Here is an 18,930-nt window from a genome sequence, read left to right on the forward strand (position 1 = left end):
ATGAAGAAAGACCTGCAGAATTATCATGGTAGCTTGAGAAATTTGATAAAGATAAGAGATGCACAAATGTTTGTTGACACTCTTGCTAAAAAGAACTCCATCAATTCTGGGTTTTATTTTGACTATGTTGTTGATGAAGAGGGTAAATTGGTATACATATTTTGGGCAGATACTACTAGCAGGAAGAAATACTCACATTTTGGGGAGTTGATCTCTTTTGATGCTACATACAACACAAACGAGTACAACATGAAGTTTACACCATTCACTGGAGTTAACGACTATGGTAGTTGTGTATTATTGGGAGCTGCATTGATTCTTGATGAGACAATAGAATCACATGTATGGTTGTTCAATACATTCTTGAAAGCAATGGGAGGGTCAGCACCCAGACTTATCATAACCGATGAAGATACTAGCAGGAAGGCGGCCATCGCCAAAGTGTTCCCAACGATCGTACATAGATTATGCATGTGGCACATATTGATGAAGTTTCCGGACAAGGTCGGTGCACCGGTGAGGGAGGACAGAGAGTTTTATAAGCGTTTGAACCATTTCATATATTCCTCTGAAACAGCTGAGGAGTTTGAGTCAGAATGGGCTAAAATGATTATGGAGTATGGATTGGAAGGCAATGAATGGCTAGCTTACCGGTATCACATTCGTGCATCATGGATACCAGCTTATTTTAGGGACACATTCTTGGGTGAAATTCTTAGAACAACTTCACGGTCAGAGAGTGCTAACTCTTTTTTCAAATGTTTTATTGGTTACAAACATACTTTGGTCGAGTTCTGGGTTCGGTTCGATACTGCAGTCAAAGAACAACGACAAAAAGAGTTTATACAAGACAATGCTAGCTTCCATACATTGCCAATACTGAAGACAGGATAGCTAATTGAGAAGCATGGTAGTGAGGTGCTGACATATGAGATATTTTTGCAGTTTCAGAAGGAGGTGTTGGCTGCCATGGACAATTGCATGGTTGATAGCATGAGCCAAGATGGTTGTTTCAAAATATATTCCATAATTGATGAAGGACCCAAGGTAAGACAAGTCAACCTTGCGTTAACCACCATGAGGGCCCACTGCTCTTGCATGTTATTTCAAAGACTTGGTTATCCTTGCCGCCACATTATATATGTACTACGATGTGCAAAATTGAATGAACTACCTAGTCACTATGTGCTGAAAAGGTGGACAAAAAATTGCAAGCGAGAGATTGGATATGATGCAGATGGGAATTTGCTAGAAGAAAAGGAGAGAGCTTGTGAGGATACTGAATTTAAAAGGATGGCTTCAGAGATGCACAAAGGAATGGAAGAAATCTTCCAAGCCGGAGGTTCCATAGACACCATGCATATTGTCAGAAATAAATTTCAAAAGTTTATGGATGAAGTCAAACAAGAGATTCTAGCCAATCAACGAAGCAAAGCAGAAGAAATAGAAGGTTTCATTGGCTGTGATATTCCTTTCCAAATTAACATATTGCCACCAAATGAGATTCACTCTAGAGGGAGAGTCAAGAGAATTAAGGTAGACTTTGACAAATGAGGAGGGGACAAGAAAAAGGAGGATGCTAAGAGAAGGAAAAATGAGAGGATTCCATGCTTATGCAGTTCATGCAAGGAGCTTGTGCTATATGATAAACGTACTTGCCCGAAAAAGAAGACACCTCCGTGAGGTAGGTATATATTGTTGTCATATTTTTGTGATTATTTATCTTACAGCTCTAGCAATATCATGTTTGGATTTTTTTTCTCTTTTTGATGTATTTTGAAGCTGATCCCAATGCTCTTACTTGTTTTTGAAGGAATTGAAGGAAGCTGAATATATTTTGTGATGTACATAAGTGATCAGCTTTTGTGAAGGAAGTGAAGGAAGCTTATCACAAGCTGATCGCAAAGCTGAATATATTTTGTGATGTACATAAGCTCTTGTTTCAGCACACTATATTTTGAAGCAGTGATGTTGAAGCACAATATATTTTGAAGCACAATATATAGCTACATAAGTGATCAGCTTTTGTCCAAACCCATGAATGTGATGTACATTTTGTGATGTACATAAGTGATCAGCTTTTGTGGGAGCTAACAAATACAATTGTGAAATTACAACATGATTTACAAGCTTCTGCACATTTCAGAACCTTGAACCTTGAACACAGAGTCAAATTACAAGCTTCTGCACATTTCTGCTCACCAATGTCCAAGCCATTGATTCAAACAGAGAGCCATATACTAAATCCTAACTGCATAGCACAACACATCAGAAAGTCGCAAAATTATCACAGACATAAACAAGCAGGCCTGCAAATCGCACAATTACAAACTTATGTTCTTGCCACAATACACCAATCAGATGCTTCACTCTTTTGAATCACAACACAATTTATTCACATAGACATATGCTATATTCTTTTGAAAGATAACACAATTTACATTGAATTGTACAACCTTTCTGCCACATTACATCTTCCCGTTTACAACTTTGCTACACCGAATTTCCGCGAAACAAATTTTCTGCTACAATATAGCTTCACACAGCATTTATCCAGCTACCAAAGACCTTAACAACATATTGTAGGTACCAAAGACCTTCACACAGCATACATCCATCTCTGAGTAACATTCTGCGCACCACAAAGACATCCTGAGCGCAAAAGACGACATATAAGCCGAAACCCAATGCCTTGAACATAGAAGGCAAAACAATCTAGAAGGCCTTGGTCCCCAGGAACGGCACAAAGAAGACGTAGAAGGCGAAACCCAATGCCTTGAACGCCGCTATTGCCACCTCCTACAGTTAGTCGATTAAGGACCATAATAACATATTGAGTGAGTGAAAAATGCTAACAACCGCGTGCTAACTAGATTGGCAGTACCTGGAGAAAGTTGATGGCGAAATTTCATCAAATGTTGACTGCTCCATTTCGTCAAACAGGTGGTGTGCGTCCTCGGCGTCGACGTCGTCCTGAGCAAAAAACGTGGCGGTGGAGGGGGCCGAAGACGTCCTGAGCATGAGCGCCGCGGTGGAGGGGGTCGTCGTCTTCCTGAGCTCGAGCACGGCCACGGAGGGGGCCGACGTGTGCCTGAGCTCGAGCGCGGCGATGGATGCGGTCGACGTCATCATGAGCTCGAGCGTCGTGGTGGAGGGGGCCGGTCCACGTCCTGAGAGCGAGCACGCGGTGGCCCTAGCTGGAACCCTAGCGGGATTTGGGAAATTTGGGAGCGGGCAGCGGGCGGGGCGGCGGGCAGGAGAATGAGGGAGCAGTTCGCGGAGGATTGAATTTGTGCGGGGGGTTTTCTGCAAAAATCTATCGGCGGGATTGGGTGATCTGTTTGGCTCGTTCGATGCGGATCGGACAGTCAAAATTGAACGTTTGCACGATTGCACCGAGGACATCGTTTGCATGGAAGATTTCGCCAGTTTAACAAGCTAAATAAGAATGAAGTTAAATAAGGTTTGGATGGACTTGAATGAGGTGTTAAAGGTAGGTTATTTGGTTAGGGTTGTCGGTGTAAAGAATAGTAAGGTCTTCTCGCAGTTAAATTCACACCGGTAAGATATCAGCAGGTATTGTATGCCACATATTATCCGGAACCGTGGTCCTCCCGTAGGACCAGTTAGCAACCGCGCGATTAGCCAACGACTACGCTACCGGGCTCTCCGACCGAGCTCCGCGACCAGTCCCTAGTCGCATGAGCAAACCCCGCGACCAGTCTGCTCTGGTCGTGGGGCAGGTATATGTCTAAACAATCTAATCACAATAAATACGTGTTCACTTGAGTATTTCTCTTTCCCAGGTCCTCTTTTCCGATCGTTCACAGCGTGGTTGACGCAGAGCGGCAGTGACCCGTCCCGTAGCATTAAACGCTGCAGGACAGCCTGACAGACGTGACAGGAGTTCTTTTGCAGGTGCGCATGCAGCACGTGGGGATGGGACAGGGCAGTCCGGGCGACCGGGATGACGCAAGCGGTAGAGCTATGGGACAGGTTCTATAGCATCATAGAGCAAATGGGATACGTCTACTCTTAGTAATGATGGGCCTAGCTGGGAAGCTCTAGCTAGCCCTGGGTCTATATCTGGACTTACGTGTAAATCCTCTCTCTCTCTGATATATAAAGGGAGGAGTATCAGGCTTCTAAAGGGGTTATTTTCGGGCCCAACGAGGAGAAGACTGGGTAAAAATATCATTTGTATCCAACTTACACCACAAGAAAAGAATACACAGGATGTAGTGCTATTACCCTGAACGGAGCCTGAACCTGGATAAACCCCAGTGTTCTTGAGTTGCACATACACAACTAGATTCAACAGACGCATTCCGAACAAAGATCACGCACCCACTGTATAACATACCCTAGAATCACTGTCAGGGATTTACCCTCGACGTTTGCCACGCCAGGTAAGGGGCGTGTTTCCGAGTTCGGAATTCAAGTTATTGTAAGGTGTTCTTCGTTGGGTACGACTCAGATGGAGCCAATATGTCCCAAACTCAGGGCATCCGATCACGATCCGAAGGCTCCGGGAGGCAGCTAAGGCATCCATGCTCCCGGCGCGAAGGAGAGCTAATGAACAGCAAGCTCTGGGGGAACGGGTTTCTTCGGTGACAGCCAGACCTGGAGGATTGCTCACCTCGCAAGGACTGCCACCCCAGCCCCGTGACATGAACTAAAACCATCGGGCAGGTATGATTCGATCCGGTAAAAGAATATCGGGGAACTAATCGCGTGTGTCGTTTCTCCGAGCAGGTTCAACCAAAGGACGAACAGAAGGGTCTACACCTCGTACTTTGGGTACAAGTAACGACCACTCCCTATAAGGTACTAGTAAGTAAGGCAACCTACCAGAGTCTCAGAAAGGTAACCCTCTACCTTTCCCGATATTGATCACCCTTTGATCGGAAGGGGGAATCCTTGTTCTACTTTGCTAGATTTCAAAGGGTCACGGACGCGGTACTAGTCGCTAAGTGGGGCATACTTCCCCACGACTAGGAAGGAGCAAGCACAAGACCATGCATCGTCAGTTACATGGTTCAATTCCATTTTTCCAGTTATTAAATACGAAGTGGAGTATTATGGCTTCTTAACCAGAACACGAGTATCACCCACGCGGGGAGAAACACCTACTAGGGATGAGGGACTCGCTACTAGGTGTAACCCCGTCGCCAAGGGGTCTTCAGTGCTCGGACCGGACGATGGTGACATACCTCTCCGAATTGAGAAAGCTAGAGCAATGTTCCATCAGCCGGAAAGTCACACATGTCCCTCGCAAGGACTTCTTCCCAGAGCGATGGGCTGGCCCGTCTAGTCTCTTCTTGGGAACCTATCCCGGTTGGAGTCTTTGAGAAAGAGACTCACACAGCCACCCGCTGCGGTCTCGGGCCGAAGAGGAAGGGATGCTCCGCTTAGAAACAAAACACCAGAGCCAACACCTTTGGAGGCAATACCTCCCTCGGTGCCATCGACCGTGGGTGGCCATTATGTGGTCGCCCCGCTTGATTCGGGTACGGCCTGGATGGATCAGATCTCGGACTACCTTCAGAATCAAGCAACCCCTGACGATGATGTGTCAGCAGAAAAGGTCACGCTGGCTAACCAAGGGAGCGACGACCCTTTACTGAAGTACATCACTCGGGATGGGGGGAACACAGTGTTCCCTAACATCCTCAGAGGCAGACGTGGAGGTCGGACCTCCCACCGCTCTCCAGGATGCTCGCGAGAAGGTGAAAACGTGTGAGTCGCGCCAACACCACGACCGAAATACCAACCTACCAGCCCGGGCACTGCAAACCATACCACTATCTCGGTTATTCGCTGTCTGGGGGCTGGACGAGGCAGACCTAAATTCCTAACCTTAGGTACGGCCGTGATCACCACACGCGAAACTGGTCGTAGGTCACTGATGACCTCTAGTTTCCCGGCCTCACGCGGTCGGGGTGGTCGGCCGTCGATCATACAGCTCGCGGTGCGAAAGCTCTATGTATGAGGATGTTCGGAGATGAGCCCGATTGACTATATTGTATGACCTTCCAGACGAGCGTGGACATGATTTGTAAGTTTTTCCAAATTAAAGTAATCAAGCTCTTTATATTACAGGACTCCATGGACAAACGTGGTTTCCCACCAAGTTCCGAGATTTGTTTAGCCCGCTCGCTTGTGTTGATGGGACGAGATCCAAATCTAACCCGTTCGCACGATGACAGGGTAAAGGCATCAAGGGTTAACGACCACATTGTCCTAAATCGGGTCGAGCGCTAGTTGCCATCGAAAGGCTCATCGTGCTAAGAGTCTCCCTTAGCACCAGAAATGTTACTCGCGAACGGCTTAATGCGATCCTCCCTAAACGATACAGGCACTCCGAAGGCTATTCATCATCCAAACACGGAGAAGACCCGAATAAAGGCCAAAGTCATATCATTACAAAGCCCGGGGGCTAGTTCCAGACAAGCCTACGACATTCCTCCTATGACCCAAAGATACCCCTGAGAGGGTCGAACTGGATGGTCCAAAGACAGGAACGAACGGCATACAAAAATGAATCAGCCCGGGCGCCGAGTTCCTCCGTGGTCATCCGAGTACCCTCAAAACCAGCGCCGACTGTCTGCAAGAGGTCTAGGTCAGGGAAGTGGTCGTGAACGCAGGCAAGGGCCAGGTAGGCACCAGAGACTCTGATCTTGAAAAGATGGTCTTCGACGGTCTCGCGAATCCTCTGCTCAAGGCCACCTGCCTCCTCGGAGGCTGCTAGAAACCACTCGACATGACCCATCACGGTGTTCCCAAGGGTCGGACAATCCTGAACGTCGATGGACCGAAGCAACAAGTCGAAAGGGGTAAATGCTTGGATGAGTTGGTCATAGAACTCCACTCGCCACTCGTCGCTCTCCTTGGTAAGCCGCTCGAGTTCCTTTCGCACCGCATAGAAATCTTCCAGCGGCGGCGAAGGCGGTCGTAGAACTCCTCCCTCTGTTGGGCGCTTTCCCTGGTCGCCCGTTCCAGGTCCCTCTACGCCCCGAGTAACTCCTCCCAGTAAGCTAGTAAAAAAAACAGAGCGTAAGCCACACTGGTGTCAGCCGGTCAAACCCTACTTGTGTAACCTAGGACCATCACGCGGTGCGAGTGGTCGGTGCAACACACATTGAAGGTCGCTCAAAGTACTCGCCCGCTCGTCCACAGACCCCGGCACATGTCTGGCCTTCACCTCCAAGGATTGTCGGTCGGAAGGGTGGTCGACGAATATGGTCGGGGATTTGATGAGGGCTGGGGGGGCAATCAGCGTGGGCAGCGGGTCAGTTCGGGCGAAAGGCTCAGACACTCCGGGAACTCTACGACCACAACAACACAATCTTATCAAAAAAACAAAGGCGTGGAGGCTCCATTCAAAAAAAATGTTACATAACAAAGGTTAAAATCGAGTTTTTTACTCCTCGGTGGTCTCCACCCGGAAGATGGACATCAAGTAGTCCACCGCCACTGGCATACCCACCAAAATTTCTCCTCGGCTTCTGGACCGGCAACTGTGGCCCCTTCCCGGACCAAGTCCAGATTGAAGTTAGGGTCACTACTGTGGTAGCACCGAAAGATATACTCCGCGGTTGTCCTCACCGCATGCGAAACGTCCTCCACCCCCCTCAATGCCAGGGTGGCAAGGAGCTTAGAGAAGTGCTCCACAAGGACCCGAAGGGCGTAGGCCCAGGCTCGGACGGTGCGATCATCCTTCGACTCGATCACCCCCAGCCCGAGGCTACCCAGCGGATCCGCCAACGCTCCAAAGGCTTCCCAGAGGATGTTGAGGGAAGTGCGCTTTTCCTCCTTGAGCTGGGAGCGCTCAGCGATCAGTGCGGCTTTCTCTTGGGAGAGCTTGCCGCACCTCCTCTGCATATCGGCCAGCTGCTTCTCCAGCTCAGTGTATCTGCTGGTCGCCATCTCCTTCTCTTTGACCATCTTGCGGACGGCTGCCGGGAAACGGTCGACCCACGAGAGCAAGTCAGGAGTTGAAACAGACTCCTCGACCAAGCCCGTGGGGCCTAGAGCTACCGTCGATACACCGAGGGGCTAAGCCAATGCTGGCAGGGGCGTTGGGCATCAAGTTGGGGCACCATAGGGGGCGGGTGGTCACGGTGGTCGCCTAGGTCCTACGACAAACGAGCAAAGTTGCAGAATCAAGAAGAAAAGAGCAGTTCAAAGTATTTACAATTGCCCAGAAAAGCTTACCTCTGCCACGGAGGACGGAGCACCAGCTTGGCTCTCACAAAACCGTCAGATCGGCCGGTCGGGGAGGACAACCCCGTGAGTGGGTCGCCGGTTCTCGGGGTCTCGCAGGGATGTTTTGAGACCCCCGCATCCAACAATCCTTCCGCTGCCCTCTTCCCGCGCCGTACAGACGCTAGGTCCCCAGCGGTAGGGTCGGACCGCGCTTGGCCAGGGCCGATCTGGTCACGGGACGCTGGGTCTGTCCTGAACTGGTCGCAGGGCGTCAAATCGGTCCCAGTTTGGCCGCGGAGCACCGGGTCAGTCCTGGTCGGGTCGCGGGACACCAAGTTGGTCCCGGTCTGGTCGCGGGACACCAGGTCAATCTTGGACAAGTCGCAGAGTGCCTGGTGGGCCTCCTGCTGACCGACATCACTCACGGGGCCGTCACCCTCGACCACCACTGGACCCTGCGAAGGTTGGCCGCCTCCCAGCCCAATTGGGTGCAAAGCGCAACCAGGACGGGGGACATCCAAGGCAGGGGCAGACGCTTCCCGGTCGATCTCCCGAAGGGCCTCATCGACCTCATCGATTATTGGCCTAAGGCCAGCGACCTCGGGAACATGCTGAAGATAGCGCAAAAATAAAACTCTGGCCAAGAAAAAAAACTTGGAAAAGGGAATTCGGGGAAAATATCAAACATACCAGCATAACCCACGCCCTCTCCACCAGTGTGAGCTCTCATAGATGGATGTACGGAGGGCCTCCTTTCTTGGCGGCCACCGCCATCAACGATCTAACCCTCAGATCGAAATGACCTCGTCGGGAAGATCTGAAAATAATAATAGTAAAACACCACTCGATCAAGCCTCTCGAGGCAAGGAGACGACTGTAACATTACCTGTGGAACTCTGCCGGGTATCATCGTCACTCCCGGTGTACAGGTAGGCCGGATGCGCCCTTTGCCGTAAGGGGCAGAGCCGACACTTAATGAAGTCGTGCAGGACATCCGACCCCGATAGACCGGCTTCCGTTAGCCCCCTGACCAGGTTGGCGAGGGATAGTAGCTCAGCGGTCGGCGTGGGAGAGCTCGCCCAACGCTCTGCAAGTCGTGCCTGCGCTTCGAGCACGCGAAGGTTGTCGAGGGAGTCGTCTGTCGTGAGGTAGAACCGCTCCTCCCTCCAGCTTGACCACGATGATTTTAGGTTCATCTCCAAGTATGAGCTAGCGACACCGTCTCGAAGACGGAAACCGCAACTCCTGATGGACGGCCCTGGCTGCAGCCAGGCCACATAGAAAAATCTGAAGAAATCGAGACATGGCTCGACCCCCGTGAAGTTGTTGTACATGTGAGCAAAGATGCTCATCATGATGATGGAGTTGGGGTTCAGATGAAGATGGCAAATGTCATAGAAGGAGATGACGGTGCAGAAGAGCTTGGAGAAAGAGGGGACGAGACTGGCCAAGAAAAATGAAGCAAAGATTACGATCTCCCCCTTGCGGGGAGCAGGAACATCCCCCCCCCAAGGGCGGTACCCGGAGGACAAATGGCATGGAAGTAGATGATTCTCGTACATCTGCTTCAGCTTCGCGGTGGTGTACTTGGACTTGGGGAAGTCGGCCTCCTTTCCGGTGCGCGGCGCCATGAGAATGCAATGGTGGTTATTTGAAAGGCTATGGTGGGGGCTGGAGGCGAGGGTCTCTAGTGCAAGAGCTCGGGTGGTAGAGAGATTTCTAGGGCTTTCCATCCTCTCATTTATAGGATCGACTCGGTTCCGCCGCCCCGGCTACCGAGGATCCATCTGGGAACCAAATTTCCCTCGAAATCCAGCGTCCATTAAGGTTTCTCTCTCCCACTATCCCTTTTCTATGGACGATTAATCTCCAATCGGGATGCGGTTTTCCGGGGTGACCACGAAAGTGGACCGTATCACTGATCATTCCCAGGGTAAACTCATGTTCACCTAGGTCCCAAGAGGTTCGACTAAGTCCAGCCACGACCATCTGACAGACCGTTTAGTCCACCGCATCCGCGAAGGAGCTTGGGGGCTACTATCGGTGTAAAGAATAGTGGGGTCCCTCGCGGGCAGACCCACGCCGGTAAGATATCAGCACGTGCCGCATGCTACGTTTTGTCTGGAACCATGGTCCTCCCGCACGACCGGTCCGCAACCGCGCGATCAGCCATCGACCACGCAACAAGGCTCTTCGACCGAACTCCACGACCAGTCCCTAGTCGTAGGAGCAAACCCCGCGACCAGTCTCATCTGGTCATGGGGCAGGTATGTGTCTAAATAATCTAATCACAATAAATACTTTTTCACTTGAGTATTTCCCTTCCCCAGGTCCTCTTTCTGATTGTCCACAATGTGGTTGGCGCTACGGGATGTCCTGACAGGCGTGGCAGGAGTTCTTTTGCACGTGTGTAGGCGGCGCGTGGGGACGGGATAGGGCAGTCCGGGCGACCGGGATGACGCAAGTGGTGGAGCGATGGGACAAGCTCTATAGCGCTGTAGAGCAAATGTGATACGTTTGCTCTTAATAATGATGGGCCAAGGTGGAAAGCTCTAGCTAGGTCTTGGTCTATGTCTTGACTCACGTGTAAATCCTCTCTCCCTCTGATATATAAAGGGATGAGTAGCAGACTTGTAAAGGGGGTTATTTTCGAGCCCAACTAGGAGAAGGCTGGGTAAGAACATCACCTGTACCCAACTTAATCTTAGATCATAATAAAAGAATATACAGGATGTAGGACTATTAGCCTGAAAGCGACCTGAACTTGGATAAATCCTGATGCTCTTGAGTTGCACATATGCAACCAAATTCAACAGACGCATTCCGAACAAAGATCACACACCCACTGTCTAACATACACCGAAATCACTATTAGAGATTTACCCTCGACAAAGACATTTAATTTTTTTACTCTTTTTATGGGGTGAGTGAAAATAAATTTACTATCTTGATCTACATTTAGTGACTCATATGACTCTACATGTGAGTAAGAGATCGAATTGGTACACGATAAGAATAGAAAATGGTTAAATAATTCGAATTATAGAATGGTAGGAGAATATGTTTAGTTGGATGTACGGGATAGTATGAGAATATGTTTGTTTATAATATGAGATGGTATAGGAATATTTTTAGTTGTTAAAGTCATATATTATATCTATGTATTACTTAATTATTTTATAGAAATATTATTTTTATTTGTTATTATCACATGCAATAATAAAAAATATATTAATAAAATATTATACATGAATTAACTTTTTCATCATATAATTTAGGTATAGAAATAATTTTAGAAATTAGTCTACCGCTATATTTACTTTAGAAAATTTCAGTTACTGTTTATTGAGGCATTGTTCCGTGCTGGAAGCCCAGCATTGGCTGCATTAGCTCGAAGATTCCGGAAATCTGGATGAACCCATCCAGAACGATCTAATCCGATTCAGGAAACCAAACGGGCGCGTCTTTCGAAACTGGCAGCCGATTCAAGACTGGCGGACGTATAAACAACCAAAGACACTCTTAAAAGTCAAGGGTGATGGAATACAACACTGCTCTCTCTCTCTCTCTATCCATATATATGCTCCCATGTTGCTTTTCTCGCGATCCACATGCTAATGGGAATCATAAAACTGATGATTATAATATTACTCACCTTTTTTATAAGTAGCTCCCTCCTGTATCCGCATCAGGGCGCTGCTTCTTCCGACATGAACAACCAAATCGCGATTACCCCCGCATCGTGGTTCCGTAACCCCTTTTACGAGATTTTATCTAGTGGCCCGTCCAGCCATGGCCCCACCTGCAGCAGCACAGGCACGGCGCACATGGGCCGCGGATACCCCAGCCCCACCAGTCATTCATACGCCGCCGTGGCCCCACCTGCAGCAGCGCATGCGCGGCGCACATGGGGCCGCTGCTTCGCCGGCCCCATCAGTCATTCACACGCCACCGCGTAGAGACGACGGAGCAGAGTTCTCGGACACTGCGCCGGGAGGGCCCATCTGGCAGGCGGGACAAATGAACGTCCTCCTCGGCGGGGGCTGGGGCCGGGGCCGGGGCCGGGGGGGCGCCTCGCGTTTGGATCCCGCGCGTCGTTGCGCTGCCCGAGGGGACGTCACGCCCGCGGGATTGATTGATGAGTTCGCGTTTCGTTCACATGGGGACGAACATTTCTTTTCTCCTCTCCGGGGTTTTTTTGTCGCTTCTTTAAGTGTGTATTCGTATGTATTTGGTTGCTCCAATGGGATTTTACAGTTACATAGTATAAGAAGTTTGAGTATTATTATATGTGTTGAAAGTTAGATTATTTGATTGATTATATCTATTTATATAGGCTGAACTAATTTTCTATTTAACTAGTGTATCAATCCGTACGACTGTACATGCAATAAATTTAGCTTACGGTTGAATTATAGATATTTATGTTAATAATGGTTGTATTTAAATATTACTCTATCTGATTGCAAATATAGGTCGTTTTAGCCTCATCAACTATTCTCTAAACATAAGTCATTCTCGAATTTCTATTCATTCTTTTCTCTTTTGTTCCTTTCTTACCCTTGTTTAATAAATGCTATCACTCTTACAAATGAATACGTTATCTTTCCCAATCCCTTGTTTAATAAATGCTATCACTCTTACAAATGAATATGTTATCTTTTCCAATGCAGAATAAATAAAGGGCAATAAGGGTATTTGGCATACTTTATTAATCTATATGTACAAGTCTAAAACGACATATATTTGCAATCGTAGGGAGTAGAATGTAAAATATAAATGTAATTTTTGTTTATAATATTGGAATCATGTTTATTATTTGTGAATAGATCTAATTTATAATTTTCATTTATGTGTTATGCAAATTGATTTTTATTTGTTTCTTAATTTTTTTGAAATTATTATTATTATTAATGTCGTCATCGTACCTTATATTATTTTTTAAAATACATTATAAATTCTTTGATATTATTTTTACGTGGTAATCCGTAATATGTTTGCGTTCTGTTGTTTTAATTTTGTAATATTTGATTATAGTTGATTTGAAAAAGTGTGTTGATGGCTAACATAACTAATTTGGAGTTTGCTAACATAACTTTGTTGGATAAATAGTATCTACAACAAAAAATGAAAGGAAAAGCAAGGTAAGGAGTAATCTTAGAGCTGGACTCTATAATTTATTTTTTAATCTTCTATGTTGTTTCGTCTGGTTATTTATCTATAGTTATAGCTACTCAATTAATTAATCCAGTGGTACAGTACTTTTTGCGGTGTACTGTAGTACGGGAAATCATCTCTTAAGTGTGCTACAGTATCACGAGGGAATGTGGCGCTGTAAATTTGCGGAGACTGTAGCATTCGTAACATTGTAGTAGTACTGCTCACGGAGGCCGGCCGTGGATCCAGAGGAGGGAAAACAACTTCGGGTTGCTGTACCAGCACTGTAGCAGCACTGTAGCAGTGCTATTTATAGAGGCTGACAACGGGACCAAAGAGAAAAAAAAAGAGTAGAAGGTAGGAAATGGAGTAGCTGCTGGAGATAAAAAAATAAGAGATGTTGTAGCAAAACTGTTCACATATGCTGACAGCGGGACCGAAGAGAGAAAAAGAGGAGTAGAAAGTAGGAAATAGTGTAGCTGCTAGAGATGAAAAAATAAGGGATGATGTAATAGTGATAGGGGATGCTGTAATAGTATTTTAAGGATAAAAACTTGAGGTAGCTGCTGGAGATAGCCTTAACAATGTTGCAGGGTGCTCTCTCGTGCACAAGTTTGCTGCTAACTCATTCCATCCGCAATCTTGTAGCAGCCGATGCCAATTTTACTGGAGATGATGCGAGATGGGAGGAGAAGAAAAACATCAGCACATGTAGCAGTACTGTTCACATAGACTGACAGCGGGATCATAAAGAGAAAAAGAGGAGTAGAAGGTAGAAAATAGGGTAGCTGCTGGAGATGAAAAAATAAAGGATACTGTAATAATGATAGGGGATGCTATAATAATATTTTAAATATGAAAATTTAAGATAGCTGCTCGGATGACCTTAACAATGTTACAGGTGTTCTCTCGTGCACAAGTTTGCTGCTTATATCATTCCGTCCGCAATCCTGTAGCAGTCGATGCCGATTCTACCGGAGATGATGCGAGATGGGAGGAGAAGAAAAACATCGGCACAGCGGTGCGGCCTGTTTTGCCAATCCCGCTGGAGTCGGCGGAAGAAGCTACAGAAACTGAGCGGACGGAAGGAGTTAGTAGTAACCAGGAGAGAGAGTAGCTGGCTCAGAAACTGAGCGAAGCAATAACTAGTTATACGCAGGAGGGAAAAGTATACTCTGTTGTAGACTTGTAATCAATGGAGGCGGCTGCCCTTGTGCAGTGCTGTTGCATGCTGCCACCCCTGAAAAGGGCCCCTTCCGGCCCTGTCCTCGCGCAACAGGCGCACACCCCTACCCATCCATCATTCACATCACATCTCTGACCTGGCCATGCAGCTATAAGCCGCTAGTGCTGCGAGGAAAAGGCAAAGATGGTCACGTGGCGCGAAGCATTGCCGACCAGTACGAACCCTAATCTATCGACGGGAAATCATGAAAGCATAAAATCGATCCGTTCGTTAGCTGCCGTCCCGTCGAAAGCCCTAAGCAAAGTTGGAGCGTACGGCCACAGGACATGCCACTACCCGCTCGTACCGGCGAATCTCTGCCCCGGCCGGAGGAGAGCTCGGACCGAGCTGTGCGCCTGTGCTCTCCGCCGGTCGGACAGTGAGAAGTGTTAGGGACGGGTGGAGGAGCTAGGGCACAGCGTGCGGCTGTGCGCAAACAGCGGCAGCGTTGCTTCGTTGCTGTCACTTGTCGGCGCTGAGGTGCACCCTGTACAGTGTAGAGCCGTTTGGTTTGGCGACTGGATCAGGCCGGAACGAGACAGGGTTCGCCGGGCACGCCGCATCGACGGTCGCGATGCGTGCAGCATCTGCACGCCCTTAAAACTCATCATGCGTGAGCGTATCATACATAAGAAATCATAATGCGGTGCTGATCGAGTTGTGTTCGGCGAGAACAACGGAACTGTGCAGATCAGCGCGAGCTCTGTTTGTCTGATGGGGTAAAATCCGCTGCGCCTCAGGCGTCCACAGAGAGCCGGCGTCGCAGAGAACTCGAAGCATTGCATCAGGCGCGAAAAGTTTCTACTCTACTACCAAAACTAATGGAGCATGACGCGCTCAAATAAACAGCAGCTGCAGCAGCAGCAAAGCATCTTGTCGCGACGCCGAGACGGGCCCACATGGCATTCGGCGGGGGGGCCCTACTGCCTTTCCTTCCACGCGATCCAGCTGCGCTGCTGCAGTGATCAAGTTGGAGGAGGAGCAGTGGCTGCTGCTGCCAGCTCGCCGAACGGTGGAGCATGGCTTCGACCAGTTTGGATAGTTCTTTTTTCCTTTTTTTTTAAAAAAAACAGAACCTTTTTAAGGAGCTGCCTTTTAGCTCTGGTTTCTGTGACTTTGTTTGATTGAAGAAGCGGACGTGGTTAATTTGATTTAGAAGTTAATATAAGGTTTTCTAACTTTTTCTATGTAAGAAATTAAAAATTTATTATAAATACTAACAATCAAAATTCAACAGTTATAACCGCTTCTTCAATCAGCTAAAATCTCAAACAGAATGTTTGTTTCCTTGCATGTGAAACCACATAAGGAAAGCCAGCCAGCCTGCCTACTTGTTGTGCGTGGGTGCTGCACCAGAGAGAAGAGACTGAATCGGGATCGGGATGACTGAGCCATGTGAGCATTGGCGAGATTGGTGAAGGGTAAAAGGACTTGTTCTGAAAAGCTCCTCATAATTCTGGTAATGGGGTTTGCGATGTGCCATTTACTCCAAATCACAGCTAGTCGTCCAATAAACGTGGCCTGTAAAAGTAAATGTACAACTGATCAGAGAAAGCAATTTGAGTTGTAGAGGTATGTATGTTGGCTAGAGAGATACTACTAGGAACACTAGCAGCTAGTATCGAATTCTTCTTTTAACCAAGCCAAATTGTTTTTCAGATCTCACTGTCAATTCTATTTTAGTGTATTAGTAGCTGCCACGCACACTGGTTGGATTTTTTTCAAAAATGTTATAGGAGTTAGGACTATTGCTGTATGCATCCACTAAATTCGAGCATACTAAACGGGGCCTAACAGTATTGCTATGCACTATGGTCCTCCTTCCGATGCAACATAAGCAGACGCTCTCGTCTTCCCCGTCGCCGGTCACCGGCCTTTCTTTACCTTGTCTTCTTGTTATCACCCGTCATTGAGAACTTGAGATCACCGTGCACCCCCGTCCATCTCAACTCTCGCCTATCTGACGGCCTGCCGTTCTCAGTGCTCACGGGGGACCCCCGTCATCATGGCCTGTCGTGCTCGCCGTACTACCGCTGCTCCAGCCGCGTCCTTCGCGCTAATGGCGGCGTGGGACTGTTTGCCACGGGCATGATGGTGGGATTCCGTCGATATTTAGCAGCAAAATGCCTTTCTCTAACTTCCTCTGCTCAGTTTGGTTACAGTCGTGAACGCTTGCTCTATCCACTGTGCATCACCCGATCCAGGGACTCTGTGCGATGCATGCTAGGCTGCCCCGCCATAGGTTCGTCCCAGCGAGCTCCATGCCTCCATCTCCAGTTCCGGGTGACACCGTCCCGTGGCGCCCGCGCCGCTGCCATCTCATCCCAACCACCGTGCATCCCGGCTAAAACGCCACCACCTCCCACTGTTGATCCACCGCATACTGTAGACGTTGCCTTCACTGTACACTACACGTCTTCAGCACTACGGTCTTTGAGTCTGTGGCTGTTGCAACCTCCATTACATACAGATAAATCACACCGCTACACAGCTAGTACATGTGGCAGACGCGGGATGGAGACAGTTCATCTTCTTCGTACTTCTTTGGTCCTCTCTTTTTCTTGTTCCTTCCATCGCCTTCATCTCCATGCTCGAGCGGTTGAGCCTCCCCTGTGCCCTCTGAAGATCCGCCCCCTGGCTAGCACTGTAGCAGCATTTGTAGCAGCGATCTCTTTACTTAAAGAGTCTCGAAGAATGATGCTAGTTAAGCAAACTAAAGAGGGGAATAAATGGATACTGGGGGTGAATAAATGAAAGGGGAGGAGAAAAGAGAGGCAAAAGCTAGAGAAAAGAAAGGAAAGCAAGGCCCTGACATTTCCTGCAGAGGCCTGATAAACATCACGTTTCATGTTGGGATCAATCATGAGAGCTGACGTGTGGGGGTATAGTGAGCATTGGCCTCACATGTCGGTTGCCTGTTTGCAACGGCCTGCTAAATGTTGTGTCACTCCTACTCGGGCGATTAACTCTTTGCCACTCTTACATGAGGTACATTCTCAAATGTTATCTTACAGAAAAACTTTAATAAATTGCCATTAGATCCACTGAATTGTTGATACTTTACCATTTTTTTTTACGTGGCAACAACTTAGAGGAATATTCGCTCATGTGACGTGGTGATGAGAACAAAATATCTTTTATGTCCTTTTTCTCCTTCTCTTGAAATGAGGCCAGCGAGCAGCGGCGGCCATGCTGTGGTGAATTGGGAGGGCGAGGGGGTCGGCACGAGAGGGATGGGGTTCCTCCCAGACTTCCTAGGCGAGCCAGGCACGTTCAAGACGGCGGCTAAGTTCTGCTACGGCAATCGCATTCATCTCACCGCCTGGAATGTCGCGTTGCAGTGATGTGAGGAGCTACAGCCGTTAGCCGAGGAGCTCGGCATTGTGGCCCGCTGCATGGAGGCCATCGTCGCGCGCTAGTCGGCCTTGCGTAGTTGCCTAGCCTCAACGAGGTCGACCTGGTTGGCACCGACGAGGGCGACGAGCAGGGCGTTCACGGAGAAGGCCGAGGGACAGTGGTGCGGGTAGTCGGCGCTCACGAGGAGGAAGGCCTCGTAGGTCGCGAGCGAGTGAAAGCCATGGCGAGCGTGAGGACGAGCATGTGCGGACAGGGACGAGGAAGGCAGGGCATGGAGGATAGAGGCGGGGGTGTGAAGACGCGCAGCGGCGAGGACGTGGAGCTCAGAGCGGAAGAGGTGGAAGAGGCCAAGTGGAGCCCCCTTTGTGGGAGGCGACGTAGGCCGAGAGGAGCGCGTGAAGCCAGAGCGGTAGTGGGCGCGTGACCGACACACAAGGGAGACAAAAGTGAGGTAGTGGATGGAGTGCGCGCGGTGCGGAAGAGGACACGATGCGCGGCGCCAGCAGTGGAAGGAGGAAGAGAAAGGGTATTTTTCAGTCAATTTGCCCCTATATCCAAATGAATATTCTTCTAAGATACCACCACATCAGCGAAAAAAGCAAAGTATCAACAATTCAATGGACCCAGGTAGCAAATTATCAAAGTTTTTTTAGTAGGATGGCACTTGAAAACGTGCCACTAGTAAGAGTGGCAAAGAGGTAATTACCCCTCATGCTCATGGTTAATAAGATAGAACTCAAGTAACACTGGTCCTGGTTCAAGTAGTTCCACCACCTAAATTGTAGGTAGTTTAGTTTTACACTTTTATGGTCCGAGATTTCTAAGGACCATATCCAATCATATAGTTAGCTACTAGTTATAAAATTTGTCTATAACATTTATAGTTAGAGCAACTCTAACATACCATCTATAATACAACATTCATATCCTAATATGAATGGTCATATATAAAAATTCACTCTCTATATTGCTTCACCACTCCA

At 48.2% G+C, this 18,930-nt stretch overlaps 1 protein-coding gene across 1 annotated transcript; it reads left to right on the top strand.

Annotated features, from left to right (window-relative positions):
- Nucleotides 1-894, top strand: LOC133927565 (protein FAR1-RELATED SEQUENCE 5-like). Its single transcript, XM_062374027.1, has one exon. The coding sequence runs from the start codon at nt 1-3 to the stop codon at nt 892-894; it is 894 nt and encodes a 297-aa protein (XP_062230011.1).
- The last annotated feature ends 18,036 nt before the right edge of the window (nt 895-18,930 follow it).

The sequence above is a fragment of the Phragmites australis genome, chromosome 8 (genome assembly GCF_958298935.1).
Source record: "Phragmites australis chromosome 8, lpPhrAust1.1, whole genome shotgun sequence".
Classification (NCBI taxonomy): domain Eukaryota; kingdom Viridiplantae; phylum Streptophyta; class Magnoliopsida; order Poales; family Poaceae; genus Phragmites; species Phragmites australis.

What these genes read in the sequence shown, in the direction of transcription:
- LOC133927565 (XM_062374027.1), top strand. Translation starts at nt 1, where the DNA reads ATGAAGAAAGACCTGCAGAATTATCATGGTAGCTTGAGAAATTTGATA.